The following is a 24,038-nucleotide window of genomic DNA, read 5'->3' as shown; positions in this document are numbered from 1 at the left end:
GTTTGGCATCGCTCCAACGGGAAGTGTGCGATGTGCGTCGTCGGTGTCCGCCCAGGAGAGGCGCCACCGTGCTGTCACGGGCACTTTTGTTTGCTCGAACATGAAAAACAGCACCAACGAAAACAAGAAACAACGCAAGAAAACCGATGGGTCTGGCTCGGCTTTTACCTCGCTTCCTCCCTCTCTCTCTCTCTCTCTGTCATGCCTACCGCCTCTTCTGGTCTTCGTTTTCCCTTCCTTTGCTTGCATTTTGGCACCTTGGCCGAGCACCAATCCCCTCTTCCATCCTAGCACAAGGTGAGAAGAGAGAAGGACAGCTCATAAAACCCGTATGCATGAGACTTGTTTCTTGTCTCAGCAGCACGGGACGTCGCACCGTCAGCTTTGTCGTGCTCTCTGTTAGCATCAGTTAGAGAAACGGAGTGACGCGAACCGCAAGCGCGCACCGCGGGCTTCCAGAGACCCTCGACGGAGACTGCCGTCAGACGCTGTAGCGGCGGCGCCCACGCGCGCGTCTTTTTGTTGTTGTTGCTCCCCCCCCCCCTCGCTCTTATGTCTTTCTGCTGCTGTGATGTCTTGCGCACAAGTGGATATGTCTGATACCCAACCAGCTCCGTCACGGGCGAAAAGCCGCCGCAAGTGCGCTGTGTACTTGGGCAGCACGACCTTTGTCGAAATCGAGGATGATCCCTCTACAATCACGCTGGAAGAGCTGTGTGAGGCGTTTGGCACGCCATGGGAGAGCGGCATGCATGTGAAGCACCGTGCCACCGGACGCGTCGTGGCTACCCTCCCCTTTGAGCCCATGCCAACGCTCGAAGACGTTTCAGACGCCTTCATCAAGGCGGAGAGCACGACGGCGACCACGCACACGGGCGACTTAACAGTTCCAACAGCCTACGACAACGCGGAAGAGGATGTTGATGGCGCCGAGGAGGGAGAGACGATGTACGCCGTCGTGTACGACCTTGTTACCCCGACGGCACCGGGCGACAATGGAGACAGCGAACTGGCGGCGGCCGTAACCGCGGCTGGTCTGTTGGAAAACCTTCCGGCAGACGCAGACGGTACTTGCAACATCGGGGAGACGATGCGGAAGCTTGTCGAGCTCGGTGCAGCAGAGCTGCTCACCGCCGAGCCCTTGTCCGTGTCTCAGGCGAGGCGGGAATACAATCCGCCAGAGGCCCCGGGCCTCTTGCGTCGCATCGTGTATCCTGCCTCCCAATACTCTCCATACCGCCTCGATCGCGACCCGCTCCACACTGACAAGCTTTCCTTTTACCGGTCTTCTACTGTGACCGCTAGCGTTCCGTCTGGGCCCCCGCCAACCAGCTGCACCGGTTTGCATGCGCTGCCGGTGTGGGACTATGGTGAAGGAGGACTGTACACCAGCTACTTCGATAGCTACGACCTGAGTTGTCCAATGAGGGGGCCCTTTGTGAGGCCTTCCGCGGCTGGAAAGGCGGCGCTCGTAATGCCTCTGTCGGATGAAGAGCATCATCGCATTTTCGGCGCGTAAACCGATCCCTCACGGGAGGGGGTTGGGAGGAGGAGGAGGAGGAGGGAAGGCGCTGTTTCTCTTCCTGATGCTGTGTTGTTGTTCTCGGGACTGCCCCTTTTCTGGTGTGTGTGTGTGTGTGTGTGTGTGTGGTCTACGTTTGGTGTGCAAAGGAGTTCTAGGTCAAAGAGCAAAAGGAATATATATATATATATATATACATCCTTCTCTCTCTCTATATATATATATGTGTGTAGAGATCTAGATGGATGTTTGCAAACAACGGGATCAAAAGGCGTTCTCGTTACCCTTCTGTGCGCCGGTTTCGGTCCCAATCGCGGACGCAGCAGGCCACAAGGTGTGCAGAGGCCCGAGCTGTGCAAAAGAAGAGAAAACAGAGAGAACTTCCTGCAGGCGCGCCGAGTGTATGCCTTTGTGTGGGGGGGGGAAGTGAAAAGAGGGGACTCTGCCGCATATTGTGTTGCGGTTTCGTTTCTGCTGTGTAGGTCTCCCTCTCTCTCTCTCTAGGACGCGATCCACGCAGACTTTCCTTTTTTTTTGGTGTGTGGGGGGGGGGTGAAAGGGGGTTTCCGGTGCACACGAATGCGACTTGGAACGAGCCGTACGCTTCCTCCCTCGCGCACCATTTTTGTGTTCTCACCGCAAGTGTTCAAACAGTCCCGTACATGCCTTCTGTACGCGCTGCTCCTGCTTTCCTTTCCACTGCATCTAACTCTCGTGTATACCTTCCCCGCGCCCTCTGTTTTCTCTTTCGTCGCCCACCTGAACGGCAGTCAAGCATTTGGACGGGTCTCACGGAAGCAGACCTGTTCCACAACACCGCTGCTGCGCCAATATTCTCCACCCTACCGTTTTCAAAGTAGGACATCGTTGCCGTCATGATTGGTCATGGAAAGTGGGAAGCCGCCGTGGAGTCGGCAGCCGACTCGAAGAAGAAGGGCGGCGGCTTTCAAAGCTTTAACCTGGAAAAACCACTACTCGATGCAATTCTGAAGCAGGGCTTCTCTGTGCCCACCCCGATCCAGCGCAAGGCGATCCCGCCGATGCTGCAGGGGAACGATGTAGTCGCCATGGCCCGCACCGGGTCAGGTAAGACAGCGGCATTCCTCATCCCAATGCTGAACACCCTAAAGGCGCACGCAAAGATCGTTGGTATTCGCGGTTTAGTGCTCTCCCCGACACGCGAGCTGAGCCTGCAGATCTTACGCAACGGCTTCGCGCTTAACAAGTTCCTCGATTTGCGCTTTGCTGCGTTGGTAGGTGGCGACTCGATGGACCAGCAGTTCGAGCTGCTGGCGTCGAACCCAGATGTAGTGGTCGCCACGCCCGGTCGCCTACTGCACATCATGGAGGAGGCTTCATTGCACCTTACTAGCGTGCGCTGCCTGGTTCTGGATGAGGCAGATCGCCTCTTCGAGTTAGGTCTGCAGCCGCAGATCGGTGCCATCATGCAGAAGCTACCCGAGTCTTGCCAACGTGCCCTTTTCTCCGCGACGATGCCTACCGTATTGGCGGAATTCACGAGCGCCGGGCTGCACAACCCGGTGGTCATACGCCTCGACTCGGAGATGAAGCTGAGTGACCAACTGAAGCAAAGCGCTTTCCTCGTGCGCAACGACGAGAAGGTTGCCGCGTTGATCGTGCTGCTCAAGCGTGTGCTGCACGTTGGCGAGGCGGCGGCGAATAGCGCGCAAGCGCTCATATTTTCGGAATCAAAGTTTCATGTGGAGTTTCTGCAGATGATTCTGACGCACTACAGCATCTCAACGAGCGCGGTGCACGGACAGATGGACCAGGAGGCCCGTCGCCTTGCGGTGCGCAGCTTTGCGAAGCGTGAAACGAGCGTGATGGTGGTGACGGATGTGGCCGCGCGAGGTTTGGACTTGCCGCTGCTCGACAACGTCGTCAACTTCTCTTTTCCCTTCAACCCAAAGCTGTTTGTGCACCGCGTCGGCCGTGTCGCGCGCGCCGGTCGCTCTGGCACGGCCTACTCGATCATGACCTTCGAGGACTTCCCGTACTACGTTGATCTCATGCAGTTCATAGGCCGGCCGCTGCAATCTGCCCCGGTACCTGGCGACCTCCTCTTCACGCCAGACGACGGCTGCTACGGCCGCTTGCCCGAAGAGGACATCCAGCTGGAGCTGGACTTCCTCAAACGCCTGCACGAAAACGATGTGGAGGTGCGCAACATGGCGCGAGTGGTGGAAAACGCGCATAAGAAGTTCAACCGTACAAAGAAGAAGCCGACGCACGAGGCAATTCAAGAGGCTCGAAAGCCGCAGTACGCCTTCGACCGCACCCCGCTTCATCCAATGCTGCTCGAACGCCTCGGCAGTACCCGTGTGCGTGCTGACGAGGTGCGCTTCGACCTGAAGCGATTCAAGCCGAAGGAGCTGTTTCTAGAAATAGGCTCAAAGGAGAAGTTGTTCGAGATTCGCCCGCCGGAGACGGCGCAGTCCTTGGCACGATCAAGCAACGCCGAGGGCGGGGCAAAGAAAGTCGGGGCGGCCTCCACACCGCCACCAGCGAAGCAGCTCTCCTTTGCCGAGAAGATGCTGCAGCGTGCGCAAGAGCGCAGAAAACGCGAGCACGAAGCCGGCAGCAGCACTTCTGTTAATAGCGACGATGCGGTGATGAACCTGGTCACGCACCCTCGTCAGGCCGCACTGGGGCATAAGGAGAGCATGGAGACCGGCGCATACCGTGACGAGAACTTCTTCATGGACCTGGAGCGGCGAGACACGCTCGACAACGCGCACTACTCCGTCAAGGATGCGACGATGGACATGACCGCCGAGACGGCTGAGGAGGCTGCACAGCAGCGGCAGGTGTTTGCGTGGAGCAAGAAGAAGAATCGTTATGTCCAAATGCACGTCAATGACGCGAAGGCGCTCCTGAGAGGCATAAAAAACGAAGCCGGCAAGGCGATCAACTACAAAAGCAAGCTTCAGGCCTACTCGAAGTGGATGAAGAAGAGCAACATGCGCATCCAAGATGTCGGCGAAGAGGAGGACCTGGTTCCGCTGAAGCGCGCCAAGGCGGCGGCATTCTCCTCCCAGCCGCAAGGCGACGACGTCGGCAATGGCAACGACGACTTTGTGGACATCAGCGACCCGAACCAAGGCAAGAAACTACGTATCGGACGCAAGCAAAAGCGGCTGCCCAAGGACGGTCACGTACGTTCTTTCGAGGAGATGGCGGCAATGCGGCGCAAGGCGGAGAAGGAAAAGAGCCGCCTTGCGCGCAAGAGTCAGCGCAGTGGTGCTGGCAAGAAGAAGAGTAAGTAAAAAAAAACGAACCGCGCAACAGGTTACCAAGCGAGAACGGCGTGGTGGCGAGGTGTACCTCTCGAGCGGGAGAAGGTTGCAGCGGAAAGAGGCCATATGCGTATGCGGGTGTCAGAGAGAGTGCGCCTGTGATCGCCGCGGGCGGCTCCATGTGTGTCTCTCTCTTTTTCTCTGAGACCCCCTCCCCAACTGTGATACAACAAAGATGCGGATGCCGTGGCGTCATGGAGTACTGAGCAGGGAGTGCGGTGTGGTCTTCTCGCAGGAGTGCCACCTCGTTGTTTTCTTTCTTATACATATATATATACATATATATATACATATATGGTTTGTTTTCCATCTTCAGTAATGACGTGTAACTTTGACCCACCCCATTCCCGCAGCAAAGCGGAACAACAACGATTCGATCAGGCCGAAGTCGGTGGAACCGCTTGTCGAACTTGTCTGCCTCAGTGCCTGTGCAGGTAGAGAGACACCGTGGCGTGTCCGCAGTGGAACAGAAAAGGCCGACGCAAGCGAGAGCACACATCCCTGTCTGACCCCCTGGTACCATTTCCATGCTGTTTGGTGGCTCACGGCTGTCGCAGAAGAGCGTGGAGGGTGTGAGTCCACTCGCTGGCAAGCTCGTGTTTTTCCTGTTCGCCACGCACGTACCCACACAGGGAACCACAGCAGCAAGTGCGAGATCTGTGCCCGCATGCAGGTCCTTTTCTGTTGCGGGCGTTGTTCCTTTTCTGAGCGTAAAGGCAAGCAAGCAAACATGAGAGAGTGCAGGGGAGAGGGTGACTGCCCTCTTTTTCACCGGTCCCACCTTCTTTTGCGGTATCTCCTTCGGTGCTGGAGTGCCTTTTCAACGCATTCGTCAACACGCGCTGTCTGGCCTCTTCTCTCCGACTCGTCCCTCATCCTCTCTCCCACCTTCCCTTTGCATGTGTGCGGAGCGGTTCAGCTGTCCTCGCACGCTATCGATCACCCCCTGCCACTCTTGTGGCATCCCAAGGAACGTACCGGCTTCGTGGTTGCTGCTGATGCTAGAGGAGCGCTGCACTCAGGAGCGCCGCCGATGCGTGGCCTGTGGCGTCGTCATCGCTCCTCTTCGCTGCCCTGCTGCCGCCCCTCGTAGTCACTCGGTTCTAGTTCGACAGCTTCTATCTTCTGCTACATGAATGAAGTGATCACGCGAGTGCATGCACGCCATCGCTTGCAGAGCAGCACCGCAGCGATGTCAGTTCGTCAACCGCGCCAGGTAGCATCCCTTATCACGCCGCCACCACCACCGCATTCACGCGGCATCTCTAGTGCGCTGTATTCAGACGCACCTGAGGAGAGTGCCAGCTATGCGGCCGAGCAGACCTCACTTTCCCATGCATTGCTGCACACGGTCCGTGAGAAAACAAGAGTTGAACAAGAGAGTGCGACCCACTCGAAGGCGTTTCCGGAGGTGCAGCTTGGGCTCTCGTCGCAACGGCTCCTCGGTGCAGCGACACCGAGATCTCAGCTCGCTAAGTGCTGTGACGTTGCCACCTGAGAGGGAGTCGTTGTACGGTCCTCGGCGGCGCTTCCACGCCGCCACGGTAAGGAGTGCGAACCCCGCATCACGCGTGGAGCGGGGCAAGACGGCGTGGCAGCCAGCGAAAACAAAAAGAATTCGCTCTCTCATCGGCGAGCATCACCGTCGTGACCAGCGGTAACGGCACCTTCACGGCCACAATTTGAACCGATTCGGATGCAGACCACCCATGGTGTGAATGGCTTCAAGAGGATGCAGCCAAGGCAGTGCCGCTACGCAGTTCTGAGAAGAGACTGAGAAGTACCCTGTCGACCTTCGCTGCAGCAGGAACCACCTCGGAAGAGTTGATCTGACCTTCGCTGCTGGGTTTTGTCGCTGTTCCATCGGCAGCAACGGCTACCATGTTCCCGGGAAACAGGTCTGTGTGCAGTCAAGGACGTGGTGCCGATTGGCGGTGGTCTCCACAGGTCGTCACAGAGCAGTCGCAAGAACAGCGCTGCCCCCGTTGCCGAAAGATCACGACAGTCTACCGCAAAGATGCCCAACTCCTGAAACGTTCCTCGCCGCCACAGCGACTACCCCTGATGACTGTTTCAACGCATTCTAAAAAATCCCCTCCCCCTCCCCCCGCACACACGGCTCTTCCCGTGACAGGCAACGTCGAGAAAGATGGGCAGTCTGGAAATGGGGCGCCTGGCGACGCACGAGCGTCGCGTAACGCGTGTGTGTGCCACTCGCAGCGCTTGTCTTTCGGGATGCGGCAAGGCGTGAGGTGGGTACAGCACCAAAACTCGTACAGTCGCTGCAGCGGCGCTGCCTTCCATCGACTCTGTTCTCGACTGGATCAGTGTCGTCCCACCTGAGATCGTCATACTGTCCGGCACACCTTCAATGTTTGCGGAGCGATGGGCAGAGGGGGGGGGGCGGGTCGCAGTCGGGCGTCTTCGAGACGCCGGAATAGCAAGAATGCTGCGCGTCCCAGCAACAGAGCGTCGTTGAGACAGCGCGCGCGGTGACTGATGGTATCGTCAGCACAACCCATTTGGGAGCATGCCGATATGATCCTCCAGAATGTCTCCTGGCGTTCATGGGAACAGGGAGGAAGATGGTATCGTGCTGCGTTGGCAACAGAGTCGAAGAAGACTGGCGCACGTCAAGGCGCCCGCCTCTCAGCTGCTTTTCATTGAGTAAAACGGCGTCAAAACTGGGGAAAAAGAGCTACATGTTGTGTTGCATGAACACGGTCGATCTCCCCCTCTCTTTCTGTGAGCGTGTGCTTCGCGGGTGATCGGCGGCTAAAACGCCACGCAAACATGGTCATGCAAGAAAGGGGGCAGATTGCGCGTGTGCGCCTCTGCCAGTTGCATGCGTCCCTTCGTATCCCACGACGGAGCCACGCGTTCCCGTGGGGTCGATACCTTCTCTCCCCAAACTCCGCTGAGCGACCAGGGAGTGCTGCCGCGAAGCACAAGGGCGCACAGACCTGCTGGCGTTGCGTCTTTTCATCCTCGAGGCAAGTAGAAGGGCTTTCCTGCTCCTTCCCTCCCGCTCTCCCTTCGCGTACCCTCTGTGTGTTGTTTGTTGGGGAGGGATGGAGAGGGGAAGAGGGTAGGGGGTGTGCCGGGGTTAGTTCCTCTTACGCCACCAACGTCTACAGTACACAATGCTGCAATCGTCTTGCCTCGCCTCCTCCTCTTGCCTTGTTTCTCAATCGTCGCTGTCCACGCGACCGTTGACCTCGCGTGTTTTTCATTTTTTTTTTGCACGGATTACTATTTCTGTTGCCCAAACCCATTCGCGTGCGATCGCGGCGGTTGCGTGGGCATGCCCCCGGTCTGCAGATTGTAAAAGCGCGCCGCGTTATATACAAAACACAAAGAGAGGAGGGGGAGAAGCTGCATTGCGTCCTCCCCACACCTCCGCTCCCCTTCACCCGTCTCCTCCCCGGTCTCATGATTACCCCGTCCACACAGTTCCACAGCTTTCCTTTCTAAGCCACGATACCACTCTCAATTGTCCATCATCACACGCAACTTCATGTGCGTACTCGATTCGCAAAGCGCTGTCGATCTCCTCCTTGTCTTTCCTTCTTAGTTCTTCATTGTGTTTGTTGTCTTTTTTGTTTGTGTGTGTGTGTGCATATATATATTGTCTTTTTTTTTGATTTTGTTTGTTTATTTCTTCGATCTTTTATTTTTGCTGTTTTCAGTGTTCTCTTCTCCATCTCTCCCTCTCTCCGTTTTACGTTTTTTGTTGTCTTTCCGCCTTGGCTTCTGTGCCTTATCATCATCCCTAGTTTCAGTCCTGTCTCTCCCCCCCCCTTCTTTGTTGTTGTTGTTTCGTCTCGTTTTCGAATTCCCAGCCTTCACTGAAGTGCTAAGGTGCGCGTGCTCTTTTTTTCGTTTCGCCGGTGCATCGGGCTCTTCAGCGGAGACAAGCGGCTCACGTACACTTGACCGAACTACGTTGCTTCTTGTGGTCGCCGCAGAGACCTTCTCGTGCCTATACTGTCGTAGACGTCTACGACTAGTATTGGTGAGCGCGGGAGAGAATCAACGTCTCTCTTTCTTTTCTGTATTTCTGAATACATTTTGTCTTCTTCTTCTCGAACGGCTACTCCTGCCGTTCGTAAATTTTTTTCTGAGTCCCGACTTCAGATTTCCTATCTGATTCTTGCTTGCTTCCCCTTTCTCTCCTTTTCCAGTAAGTGTGGGTATGGGTGTGTGCGCCCTGCTCACGGCTTCTTCGTTCCCTCTCTCTGCTTAGCTCTTGGCAACTTCTCAGGAGCTGTTTTCTTTTGTTTTGTGTGTATGCCTGTGTATGTGTGAGCGTCCGCTGAACCACTATCACCTACCCTTCTTTTCCTCTACCCACTTTTGCCAGCGAGTGGAGCGGACAGCTCTCTTCCCCTACGTTGCGGCTGCTGGAGGTGCGGAGCAAGCACACTTGTGAAGCGACACGGACAAGCGAACAGCGAAGCGGCTCGACTGCTTTCCGCTTTTTCTGCCGCCCCAGTCGTACGCTTCCCTTTTACTTTCTCCCGGCACGAACACCGTATCCGAGCCACACACACACATACATACACACACACGCAAAACGCTATAGCAGGCGCAAAGAGTTTTCTCTCTCTCTCTCTTTCATCAGGTTCCATTTCGCTTCCCCTCGCTCCCTCTTCTTCCGCCTTCGCCCTGTCCCACACACACTTCCGCTCCACTGCCACTAACACCACGACCGCCCGACCCCCCCTTTTTTTGTGTTCTGTCTTGTCTATCTCGGTAACGGCTGAGTGCTCTTTTTTTGTTGTTGTTGGTTTGTTTCGGCCTTTATTGTTGTCGGTTGCGTGTGCGCGAGTGTTTTGCTTTTCCCTCCCTTTTTCTCTCTGCTTTTTGTTTTCCATCTTTGCCAGCTCATCTTTCTCGTGAACTTGTAAAGTTTCTCACTCACTCTCGTCTCGTGATATTCCGCTTCTTTTCCCCCTTTTATTATGATTAGTCTGATTTCCGTAAAATCCATCGAATTTGTGTGTGTGCGTGTGAGCCACGCATGGAATGTAGCTGCAGAGCTGATCTTGGTCGTTGACATTCTCTCCCGCAGCCTCTCTGTCTGTCACTAGGACGCTTTTTTTTTGCGAGCTCGTTTCCCTCTCCATGCTCTCCTGCGGAGTTTCGACGACCGGTGGTCGGTCGCTCGTAAGCAACGGTGTCTCCATGCAAGGCAGCTCCACCTGCTTCGCAACACCACCGCGTCGCCACAACGCCTCTCTTTCTGCCGAAGCCGAGCTTACTGTTCTCACTGCAGGTATCTCCTTGGCACACGAGGAGATGTGCACTCGCAAGGTGGGGGGCACAGTGTTCAACCGCACCCCAGCGGACGGCGCTCCGAGATACAAGTCGAATAGCTCCCTCACCGCTGTCGCTGTCTTGTCCGTCGATTTGTCACCGCGGCAGCGTCGAGGCGGCACCAGCTTCGCCTCGGGCATTCTTGCAGAGTGCGACTCGCCGTGCGGCTCACCTCGCGTGCACCTTACTCGGCCCTTTTCTAGCCGGGGCTCGTTCGCGAAGCCGGTGCTCTGCGGTAGTTTACCGAGCACTGGAGCGCCGTCGTTGAAGGCTGCGGACGGTGCCCTGGCGAACCGAAGCTCCAGCGGACTGCATGGTGTGTCGCCATCTATCTCGGTGACCCCGAGCGAGGCGGAAGAGGACGTCACCGCCACGAGTGCAGAATCGGTCTTTGCGACTGCCTCGATGGAGCCACTGGTGACGCCGGGCAGCATCGTCTTGACCGCCAACGATGCAAGGCCGTCGAGCTCGCCGTCCTTCACGTATTTCCCCAGCGGCGGCGGAGGCGTTCCTCAGGAAAGTTCGGCATCGACGATCGATAAGGCAAACACAGTCGGAAGCGCCACTGCCTTCCGGCTCAGCAGCGTCCCCGGCATGTGTGATGGCTGCGGGGCCATCAAGAATAACAACAGCTCGATTGAACATAAATGCTTTGAGCCTTTGCAGCTGGATGCTTCTTGCCACCTCTTCTCCCCACTGCAGCGGTTCTCCAGTGTTCACACCTCGCAGCGCGCCAGCTGTGTCCCGACTCTTGAGCCATGCGCGTTTAACTGCGGTGGTGCACCGGTAGACCACAAGGACGTTACGCTCGCATGCCCTTTGTCAAGTGTGCAGCACGGCAAACTGTGCGAGATCGTCAAGCAGCAGCTGCTCCTGCACGCCTGCCTTGTGTCCATCGCACGGGAGAGGGAGGACGGAGAGGATTTGCAGCGGCGCGCCAAGTCCACTTTAGAGAAAGCGCAGTTGCAGCAGCGGCAGCGCCGCTGCACTCGTCTGCTGTCCATTATGTGCCTGCTCTGGAGTGTGTTTCTCCGCCTTCCGCTACGCATTCTGAAGCGAGCGCTGACTACTTCTGCCGGCAAATTGTGGAAACTCTTGCTGTTGACGCAAGAGTCCTAACATGCGTTCTGCCATGGCGTACCCGTGGCCCCTAATGAAAACAACAACAACGAATGAAAAGGCGAGTGCTTTGTTTTTTCGAAATGCGAGATTTTTTCCTCTTTTTTTTCTGTGTTGTCAACACGCTGATTCGTGTCGGATTCAGGGAGCTTGGTTGAAGTGCTGTGTGTGTTACGTTTTTCTTTTTGTGTGTCCTTTGTTTGTCTCGCCCCTTTTCTGTCGTTTCTCTCGTCTTGTTCACTGTGCCCGCGATCCCACTCTTCATTTTGCTTCGCTTCTCCTTTTTTTTTCATCTGAATTGACACTTGCGTTCCCTGTGTGACAGATAAAGGACGTGCGTTCCTTCTACCCTCTTCCTTGGGTCTTCTGTAGGAACACTTAGGTCCTTTTTATTGGCTTTGCGGAACAGGTAATGCAGAGAATACTCACCGCCGTTTCGTTTGACGGCGAGGGGAGGTAACGAAAGTGAAGCCAGCGGATACATCTGCGCGTCAACGAATGGGCCAAGAGGGAAGGGCAAGCTGGAGTTCTACATGTTTTGTACATGTATTTAGTGTTTTCATGCACGTATCTTCCATTTTTCCTGTTTGAGTTGGCACCGCTACATTCCTCTCTCTCTCTCTCTTGCCTTCGTTATCCGACCCACTGGCACCTCACTGACGCTCTGCTCTTCACTTATATGCGCCTTCCCTTGCCTGCCGCGCATATTTCTTCCAACTGGTGGAGGTCTCTCTCATTCCTTGTTATCGGCCTCTCTTCGTCACCTCCGCAACCTTTTTTTTGTTTTACCCCCTTCCACTCTAATTTCTTCTTCTAACACGTTGATCCATATTACTTTCCTTGTTTATGTGTGTGTGTGCGTGCGTGTGTGTGTGTGTGTGTGTGTACGTCTAGGGAGCTGTTTCTTTTTTGTTTTCGATGCCTTGGTGCTCTCACCTCCTTTGTCGCGGTCTCTCCATCTTTGTAGCGCTTTCTTTTTAGCTTTCTCCTTGCTGATGTCTTGATTTTGTTTTGTGCGTGTTTTATTCGGTGTGCTTTTTCACTTCGTTCATCGGATTTTCTGTGACGCCCGTTTTTCAGGCTCCCTGCTGTCTTGCTCCCGCGTCTGTGAGGATGGACGACACTCCTTGTGGGGATGTGCCCATCTTTGATCCTTTCACCCTCTTCTCTCCAGCTGGCGTCGTTATCGCTTTTTTTTTCGGCCCCTCCCCCTCCCTCCACCTTGGTCTTCCAAAGCAGCAGAACTGTACCGGAAAGGATGGGCATTATTGTCATGCGGGTCTGTGGAGACATATTCCCCACCCGCTTCCTTCACAAGCAACGACGCGCGTAGCCGACACCCCGGTGGATGTCTTTCTTTTTGCAGCCTTTGCTGACCCCGTCTCGCGCGCATGTGACAAAACGCTGTACACGCGCTTGCGCACACGAGGAGGATGTGTATTTCCCTCCGCTTGGGCAGCTCTGTCATGGGGGCGCGGGCGGGGGTAAGGCTCAAGGCTGCTTGTTTGGTATGCGTGTCTTTCTGTGTTTCTTTTCGTTTGTCACTGCCACTCTGTTCGACTCTCTTCCAAGTGCCAGCCCGTCTTTCTAGTCCTCGTGAACCTGAACCATTGTTAGGGCGAAAGGTTCGTTGAAGGAAGATGTCGGCGGAGACAGAGACAGACACGTATCTACGGAGGGTGCGGCATGCAGTTTAGCGCGGCTCTCACAGGCGCCGTAGACGCAAAAGCTAAATGTGAAACACACAACAACAAAAAAGGATCGAAGTGGCTGTATCATGCACTAATTATACCATGCGGAGTAGATTTTTCCCTGCCCCCTCCCTCCTCCCGTTTGTATCCTTGCTCCATTAGGAGTCCCCCACCCCCATCCCGCTCGGCCCCATTCTCAGTCTCGCTCTCTCTATCTGACACCTGTGTCTTTGGTACTTGTTAACTTCGCGCTGTACTATTCATTTTTCCTTTTAGTGTGTGCGTCTTTTTGTGCTGGCTTCGTTTAATATCCGTTTTGAGTATGTTTGTGTGTGTGTGTCTTGCTTCTAAGTATATGTTACTCAGCATCATCTTTCCTCGTTGTTGGTCGCCTCTCTTGCTTTTGATACCGACACCACCCCAACTTTCTTTTTTCGAGCATCCTCTTTCGAGCGCTCCTTTCTTTGTCTTTTTCACGGTCTTCTTTTTTCGTCTCTATATATTGCCTACTCTGCTGTGTGTGTGTGTGTGTGTGTGTGTGAATGTCCTGCGTGACGTACTGGTCAGCACCCTCACTTTCGTTCGTTCTTGTATGCGAGTACGAGTGCGTCAGTACGTTCTCTCTCTCTCTCCCTGCCTGTGTGTCTTCTGTGGATTTGGCGCCCTCTTTCTTTCCCTCTCTGCTTTCATCCATGATATATATATATATATATATGATGTGGCCTCCATTGGCCGCCGATGTAGGCCCATCTATGTCTTTTTTGCTGTTCCTTTTCCTACTTCTCTTTTGCATTTCATTTTTTTCTCTCTTGGATGTAGAACCGGATCACTCGATCCTGCTGTGGCTACTCGCATTCTTCTACACTATCCCTGCCTTCTTCGCCTTTCACACTTTGGGCGTCTCCTCACCGTGTCCTCTCTCGCACCTGCCACCGCAGATGTCTTCAACTCTTTTTACACTCGTTTTGTACGCCTCAGCGTTATCCTCACCTGCACCGGGTGGAACGAACACCGATGCCTTACCACTTGATAGGCCTCGCTCTCTCTTTTCGTCCCCCTTCCTGCCACCCACCCTCCCTCCTTCCTTCAGTCTCGAAGTGCAAGTATCTGAAGGCCTCACAGCGGCAGCAACTGAGGGCAACACTAGCGGTGCCGTCTCACTTCCCACTTTCCCCTTGCCCAATGCGAGAGTAGCCCACCACTCGTACCAATCGCAGAGAGAACTCCCACGTAGAGAACATGTTAGCGTACATGAGCGATCGTTCAAGAACTCAAAAACAGCACAACGCCGATTTTTTTTGTGTGTGTGTTCCTGCGCATTGCATGCGAACAGTCCCCTTCCGTCTTCTTCTCACAACCTTTTTTTTTGTTCATGTTATCGCCCACCTCTCTTTTTGTTGGTAATGTATTTTTATTTTTTTATTTTTCAACTCTGCTTACCGTTTTTTTTTCCGTTTTCTTTGTCAACATGGGGACGGCGTTACCGTGGATGACACCCGCCCCCCTCCTCCTTCTCCTCCTTCCTCCTTCCTTTTTTCTCCCTTCTCCTCTCTCAACTTAGCGTCCTCGTCAATGAGAGCAATACAACGAGAACAACAGCAACGCCCTCTCTCCATCGCTTTCATCTCCGTTCTATAGAAGATAGCAGGATAGTTTTTTGTCGTTTTTTGCTTGTTTGTGGTGGCTCTTCTGTTTTGCTTCTCGCACCGCAGAAGAGATGAATAGAAGCGCGAACCTGAACACAGGCGCACACGCGCAGGCAGCCACGCTTGCCCGTTTGGTCCCTCTTGTGGGAGAAACACGAAACCAGGGCGAGAAGAGGAAGAAAGACAGCCTTTGATGCCTTTCCTCCTCCTCGCGCTACGTGCTCTCTCATCCTTTTCGTCCTTTATGCGAAATGGGCAGTGCTGGCCTTTAGTAGTAGTGTAAAGAAGCTTTCACGGAGGGGGCGCGGGTCTCAAGTCTTCGTTGTCTTTCTTTCTCCCTTTTTGCGATGCGCTCTCTCGCTCTTCGCCCTGTGGCCTGAGCGGGCCGCATATGACACCCCCAGCGATGTACAGAAATCACTTTCGTGAGCGTGTGTGTGTGTCGTTTTCCCAAAGGGAACACCCCGTGTGGTGGTGTGCCAATCTGTGTTGATGTGTTTGGCGTACGAGGTCGGCTTCTCTTTCGCTGTGTGAGAGCTGATCTGCAGCGCCAAGGGCGAACCGCTCTGTGAGTGAGCGACTTTTCCTCAGTCCTTTTCTGCTGTCATGGCCCAACACGGGCGCTTCTCACGCACGAACTCACAGCCACAAGGACACATCCACCCCCCTCCCCCACGCACGCACACACACGCATGAACACAGTGCTGGCGCAAGAACACGACCAGCACCAAGCCCACATTCACTCGCGTCTATAAATGGAGGGATATCGCTTGAACTCGTGCTTTAGTTCACCCCTTTTTGTTTTCTCTTTTTTTCATGCCCCACCCCCCCCATCTGCCTTCTACTTTTCTGTCTCGGTATAGCGGTGACAGCTAACGCATTCGCAGGCAATGGACCCGTCTCAGCCATATCCCTGGTCTTGCTCTTCCTTGTTGTCTGTGCTTATTTGCGTGCATGGGTTTGTTTTGCTGTGCCATTCCCTTGCACTGGTTGTGTGTTTGTCTGTCTGTTTTCTGTTGTTGTTGTCATAGTTTTCGCTTCATGACCGTTTTTCCCTCTCTTAACGGGTTGGCCTGTAGATGTATATATGTGTGTGCGCGCGCGACCCCCTCACTCTTTTAACTTCTTTCAGTTTTATTCCACCCTTTATGTGTCGCTGCACGAGACGTCGACGAGGGGCTCGCTTTAGCTGTGCCATCCGTCCCTCTTCTCACGCTTCCCCCCGCCTCGCCGCCTGCCGACCTCTGGTCTGTCATATGACGATCAAGAGGAGGAAGTAGGGAGGGAGGCAGAAGGACGGAGAGAGTTTAGGGAAAGGTGGGCACGGTAATGAAGAGATAGGATAAACAAAGAACGACGAGAGCGCCGAGATGCCCTTCGCGGGCGCGAAGTAATGTGCACATTATTGTGCTGCTTTACGTGAGCCGAAAGCCGTCCTCGCGTCCGGAGCAAATCTTTCGCGCCGCGTTCTCACACCTCCATCATCGGTGACTCTTGTTCTTCTCAGTCTTCCGGTACATGACTTATCCTCGATTCACACATACACACACGAACAACGGATGCAATTACGCGACATCAATGGCTGACGCCTCCTGTCGCTCTTCTGGCTTGAGGGCATCGTGATGTGCTCCTTCTCTTTCTCCTCTTTCTTTTTTTCTCTTCCTTTCAGTACCTGCATGTAGGTCTTTGTGTCTAATTGCGTGTGCCTGTGCGTGTGCGTGTGTGTACCTGAGGGTAGAAAGGGTATATGTATATGTGTACTCTCAGACTCGGCGCGTTTTGTCTAAACGAGCCACTGCTCTCTGTCTCTTGTGTGATGTGTGGATGTGGTGGTGCTCATGATGGCATGTGTCCATGTATGCCTCGCCTACATGTGATGAAGGACACACCTACCTAAGCGCTTATGCATACTTACATGCGCGCCCGGCGCAAGAGAGGGGGTGCGCATGCGGATGCACTTGGCACTTTCACAGCAGCTGTCGAGCACACCGAAGGCGCCTGGAAACGCCATCTCTCGCCCGGTTTCATCCCGAGACAACGGCAACCGCAGCGAAGAAAGAGACAACAAAACGTGGATATTCAACATACAAGCGTGCGCGACTGCAGGCGTTTTTTTTTCCGCGTTTTTGTTGTTGGCTTGTTTTGTCCCACGCTTTCTGTCGTTGTTCTCGATTGCCGAACGACTTGTTGTGGATGCTGTTCCACCCCCGCCGTTTTTTCTTCCTTCCCATGTTCACTTCTTCCTTTGCGTGTTCTCCTGTTTCTGTGCTGTTTCGTCTGCTTCTGTCTTTTGTGTTGTTTTGTTTCGTTTGTGGTTCATCTGGGTGTGCGTGCGGTTCTATAGATACACGCACACACACACACATATACATATGTATATATATATAGATGTATATATGTGTGTTTTTGCCGGTACCGGTTCGTGTTGGCGAGTGTTTTTCTTTCTTTTTGAGGTAACACACACACACACACGCACACACAGACGCACACACACACACACACGCCCAAGCACGTAAACGTCGCTTCTCTTCGTGCGTTGTGGCTCCTCTTCTTCGTCTTCGCTAAACACTAGACCTCAGTAAGGCGTCTCCCTCTTTCTTCGGTCTTCTCCCATCCGCCTCTCCTCCGTGCTTAGGCATTGGTTTTGAGTGTCTGTGTACGTGTGTGTTCTAGCCCGTAGCCCCTTCTGTGTGTTAGCATGCGTGTGCGTGTGTGTGTCTTTTCCTCAGTCTCTTGCCACGTTTAGTAACTGCGTGCGTCGCTCTCTGTGGCTGTGCCCCTTCGGCGTGTCTGCATATATGTGCATTGTGGCCTCTTCTCCACTATTCTTACCTTTTCCTCGATCTGCTCCCTTTCTGTTTTAGTTTCGTTATCCAATTTTGTGGTGTTTTCTTTTTTTGTCTGTGTGTGTGTGTGTGTGTGTGTGAGCGCCTCATCGTGTGATGTCGGTGTTTTCTCCCTTCTTGTGCTTTCATAGTTTCTTTTGCTGGCTGGCTCTTTTTTGTTTATCTTTCTTTCTGTGTCTTACTATTCCTCGTTACGACCCCTTCGATGACTTCGATGGACGCTTTGCTTCACGTGCTCGCCTGTTTTCGGTGTCTGTGTCTGTGTCTATGTGTGCGTTTATGTTTTTTGTTTGTTTGTGTGCTTGCCTTCTCGTACCGCTGCTTTAGGGGAGCGGTACACGTGGAATTGTCATCTTCCTTTTTGTTTGTCGTTCCTGTCACGGAAAGGAGGCATTTCTCGCACGTTCAGGTCTGTCTTGCTGGTTTGCCCCCTTTGTCTGTTGTAGGGGACACTTTTATTATTATTATTATTTTCCTTTTCCTTTTTGATTATAAATAATTTTTTTTTTGTTTTTTTTTTGTTTTCGTCTTCGACTAGTTGTTTGCCAGCGTCCTCACCATCCCGCATCCCGTTCACTCCGTGGCGCTCTGCGTGATCTGCTTTCTCGAAGTACCGCCGAAGCGTTTTAGCTGTTTTCTTTTGTATCATTTTGCTCGCTGCACCTTTCTCTGTCGACAGCGTTGAAAAAAAAACAAGGACAGCACGAAAAAAAAAAAAGATACCCTGGATGGCTCGTAGACGGGCAAGTAGCAGTGCCATTCGTCCTGCAGACATGAGTGGAAAGGCGCGCAATGAGGAAAACGAAAGTGGCGACGTAGGTGGTGATGCATAAAAGAAATGACGACCAGCAGAAAGCTCTCCGCAACAGCGTCGCGTGAAAGGTGTGCTTTATTATTATTATTACGATGCTCGCCTGTGCGCTTCTTTTCTTTGGTGGCATCGCTGTATAGCTCTTGTCCTCTGCATCTGCCACGTCGTCCGCAACATCGACAAAACTCCATCTCAACAAGCACACCACACACACACACACATGCTCACTGAAAGTGCGAGATAAGTGGAGAAACGGGCAACGAGGAATCTTCTGCACTTCATTGACACACGCTCCCTCTTCTTCACTTAGAGCCGGCGTCTCATCCGAAAACCTGTGCAAAGGCCTTCGCGTACGACGGACAGTCGAATCTTCTTTGTCGCAGCGGGTAAGGCGCTGGAGATGGAATGCTCATCTACAGCCGTGTACCAGTCCGACGTGCACTTCTACGAGACGATAGCTGCGCAGGTGCTTCATAAGAGCTGGCTAGAGATGACGTCATGGGTTAGTTGGCGCGCCAGCGCGCCGTGAGACTCGGGCCCACCACCCCATGCGGCAATTGCAGGGACGGAAACTTCTCGCGACAGCGAAGAGACGTTCCTATCGTGTGTAGATTGTGTACACAAGATATGCGAATACATATTATTATGTGCTCTTCTTTAATCCCCTCCTGCTCCGTTTCCTCTACTCCCCTCCCCACATATTCCTGCCTTCCACCCACCCTTTGCGCCCACGGAAACATCGAGGAAGCCTACCCTTCTGCGCTGGAACGTGTCCTTGGTGAGGGTGCACAAAGCCAAAACCATCGTGTCAGGGGCAGTGATTCGGGACGATTCGGGTTGCAGATCACCATGAAGGGAGTCCGCCAACGTGGGCTGCGCGGCAGCAGTCTTGCCCTGTCGCGATCGAACCGTACCTCCAAAGTGCAGCGAGACCATGGACAAAACAATGCCCCACGGTATGCCGCCGCGTCGCCATCTCCGCGGACGGCGGCGTCTCTCGTCCCTCCCACGACGCAGCAGCTGCAGCACGCAACGCTTGTTGCGTTTACACAGTGGAATGAGACGGCCATGGAGGCGTTACGTAACGGCGACGGTGACTCCAGTCGGCGCATTCTCTCGACCCTGCTACCGGTTCTGGAAGCACGCCTGCACGCCATGCAGTGCAAGCCATCCGCTCACACGTCTTCCGCCGCCATCGAGTCGTGGCGTCTCGCTCACGCGCTGACGCTCAACAATTACGGATGTCAACTACGCCGCGACGGGCTCACGGCCGAGGCACTTCGGCAGTTTCTGCGCGCAAAGCAGGTCGAGACGCTTGTGTTCGGAAAACCATCCTGCTCCACGATGCTGAACCTCTCCGCCGTCCTCCTGAGCAGCGGAGCGGCGGAGGAGGCGCTGACCATTTCGAAGGAGTGTGTGATGGCGGCGCAAGACGGTGAGCCGATTCTCTTCATCACGGCGCTGCATAACCTCGCCGTCACGCTGGGGCAGCAGACAAGCGAGCGCGAGCGCAAAGCAGCGCTGCCAACAATGCTGCAAGCGCTGCGCGAGGCGCAAAGTGCACTCGGCGAGAAACACGCGACCACCCTCATGCTCAAGGAAAAATGCGGCCTGACTTCCGGCTGGATCGCGCAAGACCGCGGGGCGGAGGCCGGACCTGAAATCGCCGCTCCCGTGCGTGCTGCTGAATCGCCTTCGGGGCACGGCACGTTGCATGCGAACTCTGCGGCGCAGTCGCCTTCCCCGACGCCGCTGACGGCGCAAGAGATCGCTAGAGCCGCTCTGTACACCCTGAACTTTGGAGAGCCCGTTCATGCCCATCCGATCGCACACAACGTCGCAGTTCTCGACGCGGCGGAACCGGCGAAGGGTGATCCAAATGCGTGGGAACAAGATGCGTACCCTGCTTTCGCGTTAAGGCACTCGCCGGACGCCGATGCGCGCAGCCAAGGTTATGCGGGGAGAATGACGCAAGATAATCAGGAGTCGCCCCTCTCACCGCCGCGACAATCAACGCACTTGGACTCTGTGGCGGAAGCCGATGCTGTGCGCGCCACGCATCTGAAGATGCCGCTGGGAGAGAGTGCCTTGCCTAAACCGCTACATGTTTCTAGCCGGCAGAGCAGCACTGCGGCCTCGGTCGATCAGCACTGCCTCAACTCCGTCAATCTCTCCGGCATGCAGCGTAGCGTCGCTAGTGCGCCCCTAGAGACGGTGCTGCAGGAGCCCTTCCAGACTGCATCACTGGTGATGAGCCGCAGCGTCCCCAATCTTGTAGGACCCGCTGGGTCTATACGCGACCTGTACAAGATGGACAGCGAGGACGGCGAAAGGGTCCCCGGCTTTTTGCGCTTCAGTTTGCCGCCGCGCCTGCCGGCCGCAAACAAGGTGTCTCTGCCGCTGCGCAAAGTCGCGCCTCAAGGATCCTCGCCAGAGCCATCGAACGCCGCCGCGGAGGGCTTCCACAGGAAGCCGTCGCCCGCGACGATGCCGCGGAGCGTCAGTAAAGGGAGCGGTGACAGCAACCCCGAGAGCAGTACGGCGGCCACGCCTATCACCATAATGCCCACAGCTGGGGATCTCAAGACGGTCGATAAAAGCGAGAAACCGCTCCCCAAGATGGGCGGCCCCGCAACACTACCATCTGCGCCGCAGCGAAGCCTTTTCAGGTGCTGTGGTTCTTTGTACGCGAGACACACGGTGCACCGTGAGGTCGAGAAGCAAGAGGAAAGGGCCTACCGCGCGCAGAGGGAGGCTGAGAAGAAGGCCGCGGAGGCCGAAACCGCCTTTCAGCTGGCCCTCCAGAAGATTCAGTCTCGTACTCAGAACAGCGCAGCCGTCACCATACAACATGCGTGGAGGCAGTGGTGGAGCGCCGTAGGTCGAGCACGCCGAGATGTGCAGCTGCAGAGACTAGAGGAACTCCAACGCCGTCGCCGTGAGCGGCTGGCATTGGGCTTCGTGGCTGGAAAGATGCCAGGCAGGTCTGGGAAAGTCACCATCCCGCCGCCACCATCCCAGCAACACGGTCACGTCGGTGGCTACGTCGTTCCTGCCGTGGTACTGCGGTGCTGGAGAACGTGGCTGGCCAACACCGTTTGCGTCCGACATGTGGCCAAGAGCCACCGCAGCCCAGTGGACGCTCGCCTGCATGAGGCAGATGTGCGTCGCGGCGTCTGCCGAATTCAAGCATTGTGGCGTGGCGCCATTGTTCGCCACCGGCGTGTTCAGTATCAGCAGCAACCGCAGTCAGACGGTGAGAATGCCCCCGTGATTGCCGTATCTGCGGCGTATCGGCGGCGCGCGGAAGCCGAGCTCCGCGAGTACTCTGCGCTGGTTCTGCAGATGGCGTACAGGAGCTACCGTGCGCGCCAGCTGCGGCGTCGGCTCTACCTTGCAAAGCACAGCGGACCGGCAGCGGTGATCCAGCGCTGGCTGCGATGCAGATTGGCTGATCAGCGCAACCGAGGCGTTGACTCGCGCACCATACGCGTGCGCGACGCGGCGGCGAGGTCGATACAGCGGGTATGGCGCGGTTACCTAGGTCGCGTCACATTCCGCATGCGTGAGCTGCGACGTCGAATGGATCATGCCGGCTTCTACCCGCTTGCCCTTGAAGCCAGTATCGGTACTGCACGCCACCTTGCCGCGACCGACGAGGGCGAGGGCATGGCGGCAAAGCACATCTCGACAAAGACCTCCACGCCCCCATCACCTGCTGCAGTGAAGAGAGCAGGTGCGCGTTCTTCTTCGGGGAAACCGGATTCCTTTGCTGCCGGCAAGACGGCGCTCGACTCAAACTGCAATGCAGCACTCGTCGATGCGTATGCAGCTGACTGCTTGCAGCGAAGCGGCGAGGTGTACCGGCTGCGTGACGCGGAGCGAGACCGATACCACATTGGCCTTTACGTAGACGTGAGAGCCACCAAGGAGCGGCAGGCGTGGCAGGAGTCGTTGCGATTACGGCCTACCGAAGTGCTGCGCCGACGTGTCGCGATGGACACCCGGATTCACGAAGAGCAGCGCGCCTTCACGGAACTTCGTGCAGCACTCGCCATTCAGCGCGCCTTTAGGGCCTGGCGAAGGATGCAGAAGGACAAGAGTAGGGACACCAATTTTCTCTATTACTCACGTGCGCTCTACCAGCAGCACGAGCTTGGTTCCCTCGTGGCGCGGAAGCAGCGGCAGCGGGACATCGTGCGGGCAATAGCACTGTACGGTGATTCGACCATTGCGATGCGAGCAGAACGCGTGAAAGCGGCCCAGGAATTAGCGTTGGTGGCAGACTGCAACGGCCCTGCTAGCAGCAGCAGCGGGCTGAATGGGGTCATCGCGGCACCGCGCAAAGGGGCGATGAAAATCGCGTCGTACGCCGAGCGTATGGCACGGAAGCAGCAGCGTCAGGAGCAAGAGGCGATGCAGCGCAGGGACGAGGTATTGGTTGCCCTCACCTACCCACATGACATGGCGCACGCGCGAGAAGGACCTGATGAGTGTGCGGCACGCATTGGCACAACGTACGAGCATCCTTACTATATCCCTTACATGAACGAAGAGCATTGCCGCGCTCTTGGGATTGATTAGCACGGGACAAGATGAAGCGTGCACGGGTGTTTTTTTTTGTTTGACCCTGAAAACACTCGCGTGAAAGGAGCAGCAGCCATGCTGTTCCCCATCCGCACTCTGTTCTGAAACCACCGCTCTTATACAGCTCAAGCCTCCTTGCTGGTTCTCCCTTTTTGTGTGTACGTGCGTTGTTGTTTGGTGGTGTGCGCGTTCGGAGACGCTACGGGTCTGCATTTTGTTCGCCGATGTTCCTGTGGTGGTGGGGAGCTTTCGCGTGACGCGGATTCGTGCGCGCAGTTGGCCCCCCTCTCTGAAGCCGCGCCGCCAGACTGCCTCCCTTTTTGCTGTTGTTTTCTTTGCTCTTGTTCGGGTTCAGAAAGACTTGCTTTTTTTCCGTTTCCCTCTCTCTCTCTATATGTATATCCGTGTGTGTGTGTGTGTGTGTGTGTCTGTAGTGGGGTATTTGCGTGTGCCCGACAGTTCTCGTTGCCGCACACACACACATATATATATATATATATATGCATGTACAGCTGTATGCGCGTGTGCGCGTTGAAGCGCATCTTTCCCCATGAGACCATGTATAGTCCTTAGCGGTGTTACTGTCCTTTGTTGTTTGTTTTTCCCGGCTCGTGCTCATCGTCTCGTCTCCAACCACCATTTTCTGTTTCTTTCGGTTGTTCGGCAATGAGAGGGACGGTTTCGTGTTTCCATCAGCTCCTTCAATCCTGTGCTCACTTTACAGGTATGCTTGTGTGAGCTTTACTAAATGCGTCATGCTACACTTCTGGAATAGGACCGGCAAACGTACGCAGCAACGAGCAACTTCTGCTCTCCCGAGCGCACACCTCTTTCTACGCTCCACAACGCCGCCGCCTGTGCCGACGAGGGGTCGTGCGCATTTTCGCACTGTGTGCTTGGCGGCATGGGCGTCGGTGGCCCCACTCGCGCCATTGTGATGCTGTGGCTTCGCGTTTCTTTTTTTTGTATGATGGAGATGGCGGCCGCGGGCGATGCCTCTGCGGCTACTTCAGTGTATGCGTATTGAAGAAACTTCAGCGGACGCTGATGCTCTACTCTCTCTCCGTGTACACTCTCTGCCTCCCTCTTCCACCACCTCCCCCACTCCCCCATCCACACACACACACCCCTTCGTTTATCCGGCAACCGATGCCACGGCCGCTGTTTTCGCACCACATCC

General features: G+C 55.1%; 4 protein-coding genes across 4 annotated transcripts; all 4 read left to right on the top strand.

Annotated features, from left to right (window-relative positions):
- Positions 1-571: 571 nt before the first annotated feature.
- On the top strand, positions 572-1,519 carry LMJF_34_2060 (conserved hypothetical protein; the record flags this gene model as incomplete). The annotated part of the gene is made up of 1 exon (XM_001686251.1): positions 572-1,519. One exon carries the CDS (start codon positions 572-574, stop codon positions 1,517-1,519), a length of 948 nt encoding a protein of 315 aa, XP_001686303.1.
- An 878-nt stretch (positions 1,520-2,397) lies between these two features.
- Positions 2,398-4,809, top strand: LMJF_34_2050 (putative ATP-dependent RNA helicase; the record flags this gene model as incomplete). Its single annotated transcript, XM_001686250.1, has 1 exon — positions 2,398-4,809. The coding sequence occupies one exon, from the start codon at positions 2,398-2,400 to the stop codon at positions 4,807-4,809; it is 2,412 nt and encodes an 803-aa protein (XP_001686302.1).
- Positions 4,810-10,026: 5,217 nt separating this feature from the next.
- On the top strand, positions 10,027-11,277 carry LMJF_34_2040 (hypothetical protein; the record flags this gene model as incomplete). The annotated part of the gene is made up of 1 exon (XM_001686249.1): positions 10,027-11,277. The coding sequence occupies one exon, from the start codon at positions 10,027-10,029 to the stop codon at positions 11,275-11,277; it is 1,251 nt and encodes a 416-aa protein (XP_001686301.1).
- An 8,062-nt stretch (positions 11,278-19,339) lies between these two features.
- Positions 19,340-22,855, top strand: LMJF_34_2030 (conserved hypothetical protein; the record flags this gene model as incomplete). Its single annotated transcript, XM_001686248.1, has 1 exon — positions 19,340-22,855. The coding sequence occupies one exon, from the start codon at positions 19,340-19,342 to the stop codon at positions 22,853-22,855; it is 3,516 nt and encodes a 1,171-aa protein (XP_001686300.1).
- Between the last annotated feature and the right edge of the window lie 1,183 nt (positions 22,856-24,038).

The sequence above is a fragment of the Leishmania major genome, chromosome 34, assembly GCF_000002725.2.
Source record: "Leishmania major strain Friedlin complete genome, chromosome 34".
Taxonomy (NCBI): Eukaryota; Euglenozoa; class Kinetoplastea; order Trypanosomatida; family Trypanosomatidae; genus Leishmania; species Leishmania major.
Note: the sequence above shows the minus strand (reverse complement) of the source record. Positions and strands in the feature narration are given on the sequence as shown.